Here is a 6,000-nt window from a genome sequence, read left to right as displayed (position 1 = left end):
GTATTTGAGGAGTTCCTGTATAAATGTTACTTTCAATTGTAGCATGCTCATTTTCAGGGGGACTGAGATAGGCAATGAATGACAATAAAACAACGTTATGTCTGTTTATTCCAGCAACGCTGGATGAATTAGACACCATATAGTAGGTTCACTGACATGATATCCACTCAGCTAATGCTGAATCACTGGTAATTTTATAACCGACCAGCCTCCAGTTTGGGATTTCCTAACACCTGCAAACAAAGGCTGCAAATTTATATCATGAACATTTGCTTTATTATATTGGCTACGCAAAAGTCCATACATATGGTTTTGCTTTGCTTCCTCAGCCTGTGGAGGCGTGCTGTCTGGAGCAGGGGTAATTCGCACCCCTCACCATCCCAATGCTTACTTTCGGGAAAGGACCTGCGAATGGATAATTACTCAACCAGAAGGAGAAGTGGTTACATTTAATTTCAACTCATTTGACATCTTGAATGGTGCAATCTGTAGCTCTAATTATGTTGAGGTATGGAATAACTATTTCACATTTTGCTAGCCGTGCGTCTGCATTTCTCCAGTAATTGTCGAGTAATTTGTTACACAGATAATGATGTTGGAAAGGAATTCAAAATGTATGATTATCCCTGCAGATGATTCACGTTCACACGCACCATTCACCATTGTTTGCTGTACATTACTCCTCTGCAGGGAGGTCACTGCATATTAGTGTCATTGTTTGCACTTCAAGAGTATAAAAAAGTGTAGTGTGTGGTGCGCAGCGGCAAGAAGCAGGTCATGTGGCAATAAAACAAATATTTATTCAAACTGCGTTTAAAAAACGGTAGAGAGTACAACCCTCCTACGTGTTTCGTGCTGTGAGGCACTTTATCCTTTGATAAAGTGCCTCACAGCACGAAACGCGTAGGAGGGTTGTACTCTCTACCGTTTTTTAAACGCAGTTTGAATAAATAATTGTTTTATTGTCACATGACCTGCTTCTTGCCGCTGCGCACCACACACTACACTTTTTTATACTCTTGGACTTCGGACGCGGTTGCACGCCTGAGGACCTGCAGGGGAATAACAGTGAGTACCCTTATATTTCATGGAACTCCCTAAGGAGAGGAGAATGGATGACACCCTCACCAACATTTCCAGGGATTAATGTGTCAAATCATGTGACATTGGAACTCCAGAACTGCATCCTTAACCATTTATATTTCCCCTGTATGGTTACCTCTGCGTACATGAATGGATATTAAGGGACATAGCATTTGATCTCCTACAGAACCCTATATATATATATATATATATATATATTGTTTGCATTCCAGTTGGTAAGTGTTTAAAAATATAGGCACAAATGTAAGAGGACCACTTAACTCATACATTCTACCTAATTACACAGTAACTTTTTCTTTCAAAACTTTTCTATTTTGGAGAACAAACATTTACGTAAAATAATCTTTTTGGCAAACAAAAAATTGCTACTGCTGTTGAATTCTCTTGGAGCTATTTGTGTAGCACAGCCATGATATCTGCAACTTTTGGAATTACAGCAGCTTTATTACCGCGGCAGAGCTACTTAATAGCCTAGAGCAGACATAGTGGTGGCACATATTTACTAGGTGGTAGTACTCCATAAGACACCTTTTGGCACCAGAAGACACCTCATAGCCCATTCAACTGAATGGAATGTGTCTCCCAGAGGCTAAAATGTGTCTTATGGCAAAGCACGGGTTAGTTCATATGCCACAGTGTGTATTATGTATTTTGATGTCTGATATTGTGCAGGTTACAGTTCTGTAGTAGAGAAAATAAATGCTTTAACGTTATAGCAACATCACAATTTGTCTCTGGAGTCTATGCTCCTCTTTTAAGGGATTTGGGAGCATCAGACCATACTTTGCTATGCAATATATCACATTTCTCTAGCAAAATAACTTTTTTTTCTGGGCCTTATGGTCTTTCTTTCCGTACCTCCCCAAGTGATTATTTTCCCCCTTTTCTGTCACTCTGAGAACTAGATATCAGTGTCTGTTTCTGTACTTGAAACCTGTGCAGTGGCTGTGTTTTATCTTGTGGTACTTCTTCGCCAGTGTTCAAATTCAATGTTCATTATTTAGTGTTAATAAGTCATTCATGTTCCATTTTACTTTTAGATTAGGGACGGTCCTTCTACAGATTCCACACCCATTGGCAAATACTGTGGGCCTGACACGCCTCCGCCTGCTCAATCTACGCAGAGAACTCTCTATGTTAAATTCATTACTGACTCCTCAGCTACTAACCATGGTTTCTCAGCCTCATATAGCTCTGTAATTGAAGGTGCGTTCATTTCTTTTCCCTGTATACTTCCAAGGTTTTGTCCAACCATAAACACATTTGAAGTACTTAATGGCAAACATGTAAACACATGATTGGATCTCTAGTGAAACACTTCCTTACACTTCTTTATTTGCACACTCCTTTTCTTTGACGGAAATATAACCGCCTCCTGTAACCACACGGATAGGTTCACAAACCTCCCCACAAATGAAATAATGATATATTCAAAGCAATGTAGCATAGTAATGCTTATTGTAAATGCCTATTTGGTCTTTCCATATCAAAGCAGCCAGTGTGGAAGCTTTGCACACAGATCTCATTGGATTAGGCATCTGCATGTAATAGCCATTATAAATCATACATGGCAGAACTTGTCCACCAAATGCCACTTCACTGCATTGCTAAAGTTGTTATTATTATTATTATTGTTATTTAAAGTTGACGGCAAACTGGAATAGAACAAGATAGCTACAGGTGACTGATCCACAGTGTTTTTAATAAAGAAAATGTTACATCATGTAAACGTATATCTTTCTTTTTATAGGCTGTGGAGCGACTCTTACTGCCCACCAAGGCACCATTACAAGTCCTGGCCACCCAACTGCCTATCCACATGGCATTCGTTGTACATGGTTTATCTCAGTTCAACCTGGTAACCTTATCCGCTTGACGTTCACTTCATTTAACCTGGAGCTTATGTATACATGCAGTTCTGATTATCTGGAGCTGTATGACAATGGTACTGTAGCCTCTGGGACCAAACTTGGAAGGTACAGTCCGGACTTCGTTTTGTCTACTGCATTATGCATTATGCATTTATTTGTGCATGAAGTAAAAGACTTGTTTATTTCAAAAAGATTTTTACAGTAAGGGAAGCATTTATTTATGCCACAAAATATATATTTTTAAAGTATGTGTTATATTATGGGTCCCGTTGTCCTTCCTAATTATTCAGCATGCAACAAAGAAACACTTTAAAATCCATGTGCCATATTTACTGAGGAGTGCTACTCCAAAAAACATTACAGCCCATTCACCGGCGTGGCCGTGAAGCGCAATATTTACTATGCTGTGTGGAAAAGTGTCTTGTGCAGTAGCACTGCTTAGTAAATATGGGCACGTGTTTTGAAAACTAATTTTAAAGCAAATTCACTGGACTTAAATATATTTACTTAGACTTTTTACCTTGTTTTATGAAGAAGTTTTCTAAAACGGACTTGTTTTACAGATATTGCGGACGGTCAATCCCTCCGTCAATAACCAGTAGTGACAACAGAATGATCCTGCTTTTGGTGACTGGTAGATCTGTGGCTACTGAGGGGTTTTCAGCTAACTACATATCAATTAATGCGTCTACAGGTAACATACTAGAAAATCTTCTTTTTTTTCTTACATTATATAACATCATTGTTTGTAGTGATGTGTGAATATTAAGAGTGTGTGTCTGTAGATCAGTAAGAAAGTATGCTGAAAAAAAAATAGAAATGTAAATAATTTGCTATGTACAATACCTGGCTTTAATACTCCTTTCAGTTATTTGTAAGCAGATAGGGAAGTGAAATCTCACCGACCATTGTAAACATACTTGTGCTCACAGTTTCAATACCTGAAAGCAATCTCTCTTTATCTTGGCATCAGTGCTTTAAATCTAGAAAAATATTATCTTAAACATATAATATTCTGGGGAAGAATGCACTGGTACAGTAGATGCTGACATCATCGTTGTTCAAAAAAATGTTTTCAACATACAGTATATACAGTATATATGTATTAGATATGTGCCAACCTGATGAGATACAACTGTTTTGATTTAATTAAATAGTAGCACTGATATATATATATATATATATATATATATATATATATATATATATATATATATATATATATATATATAAACCTAAGTATCCCATATAGGAATATACATATCCATAATATATTCTGTCAAGATGCGGAATGGCATATAATAATATGAGGCAGAAACAAACCCCAAAATAAGCACTCAGGGCAAAAAATAAAATATTATTACACATAAGTTAAAAAAAAAACAACACTAATATTAAAACAAATGTCGTCTCAATGACACAATAAACTCCTTAGACAAACTTCTAATCTATGTTAGTACAAAATAGCAAAATGACTCCTAGGTTAATCAACCTAATAGGTTAGATTTGTACCAAATCAAAAAAGGGTCTGTGTCAAAATATACATAAGACCTAGACTGGCCGGCCAAAAAGAAGGTTGAAAGGTATTCATTTTAAAATCACCCCTGTAGTTATGGCTGGAATGACCCTGCCTGGACAGACATGCACAGGAAAGAAAAACGCTACATGAGTGAACATATGAAAACAATCTAAAACAGGACTGACGATACCATGGCTAGTTTCCGACAGAATAGAGTAATCCACAGAACTGATGTAGTCAGCATCCGGAAGCAAAGTCAATTATAGACCATGAAAAAGGCTTATTGCAGTCATGGAGATCAGAGCTGCTGTTCGGAGTAAGATGCCTGCGTGCGTCACTGGAGTCAGAGAGGACGTAGCTGGGGTGGTTCTTGTCGACTGACTGCCGAACAAAAAATGGTGACATTTGCCAAGTTCGCTGTGAAAAGTTCACATCTATTGTATGGCTGTCTAGTTTTATTTTCTATAGAGCCCACCAGGTATGCAGAGCTTTTCTTCCCCCCCCCCCCAAATATTACAATACAATTACAATACCAGATATATTAATACAGGTGGAATAAGGGCATCAAGACATACATCGCTACCCTGAAGAACTTACACTCAAATAGGCATCGGGGGAGACTAACAGAAACAATAGTAGTACATTTGAGTGCTTTGATGTGTATAAGAGCATACTGTAGTTAGTGAGAAGTGGTCGCTGAGTACTAATTAAACACTTTTCAGATGACTTTTGAAGTTAGAAAAAGAAGGTGGTTGGCAGACATTGAGAGGGAGTTCCAGAAATAGGGTGAGAAGGGTTATAGGCACGAGAGAGCCATAGTGACTCAGGGGGTAGAGAGAAGACAGGCTTGAGCAGAGCATAGAGAGCATGTAGGGTACAGTATAGTAAGAGAGTAAAGCAGGGATATAAACTGGGACAAAGGAGCGGGGAGCCTTGAAGGTAAAAATACATTTTTTGTAGGGAATGCAGGATTTAATATGAAGCCAACAGAATGTTTTCTGGGAGGAGAGAAGCAGTGAATGCTGAAGTGGAGAGGGACGTTATCCTCACTGCAGCATTTTGAATAGATTGAAGGGTAGAAAGCTGCCAGATAGGTAGGCCAGTGAGCAGAAGGTTGTAGTAGTCCTGACAGGAGAGAATAAGGGCATACATTAACATTGAGAAAATGTCTTATTTTAGCAATGTTACAAAGAAAGAAGCCGCATGATTTAGCAATGGCATTAAGGTAATGGTAGAAGGAAAGAAAAAAGTCAAATATGACACTTAAACAACTGGCTTGGGTAATGTGAGGTACAGTATTCTTATGGTATTGACTATGAGGCATAGGGGCCTATTCACTAACAGTGATAAGTGGTTTAATGGTCATTAAATGCCCTTATAGTGCAATACTGCCTGCTTTGCTATTAACTAAACAGTGATAACAGTGCAGTATCACGCTATAACATTCAACAAGCCTAAAAAAGCTAAAATCGCCTTTTCCCCCTCAGTAATAGCTATTCACTAAGC

The 6,000-nt window shown here is 38.1% G+C and overlaps 1 protein-coding gene across 1 annotated transcript in view; it reads left to right on the top strand.

The window, feature by feature from the left end:
* Nucleotides 1-6,000, top strand: part of CUBN (cubilin) — a 312,445-nt gene that overhangs the window by 54,466 nt on the left and 251,979 nt on the right. The window contains exons 19-22 of the mRNA XM_075587495.1: nucleotides 330-508; nucleotides 2,145-2,310; nucleotides 2,855-3,080; nucleotides 3,539-3,669. Of these exons, the coding sequence (XP_075443610.1) occupies nucleotides 330-508; nucleotides 2,145-2,310; nucleotides 2,855-3,080; nucleotides 3,539-3,669 (702 nt within the window). The remainder of the gene's footprint in view (nucleotides 1-329; nucleotides 509-2,144; nucleotides 2,311-2,854; nucleotides 3,081-3,538; nucleotides 3,670-6,000) is intronic.

Source organism: Ascaphus truei, chromosome 2, assembly GCF_040206685.1.
Source record: "Ascaphus truei isolate aAscTru1 chromosome 2, aAscTru1.hap1, whole genome shotgun sequence".
NCBI classification, from domain to species: Eukaryota; Metazoa; Chordata; class Amphibia; order Anura; family Ascaphidae; genus Ascaphus; species Ascaphus truei.
Note: the sequence above shows the minus strand (reverse complement) of the source record. Positions and strands in the feature narration are given on the sequence as shown.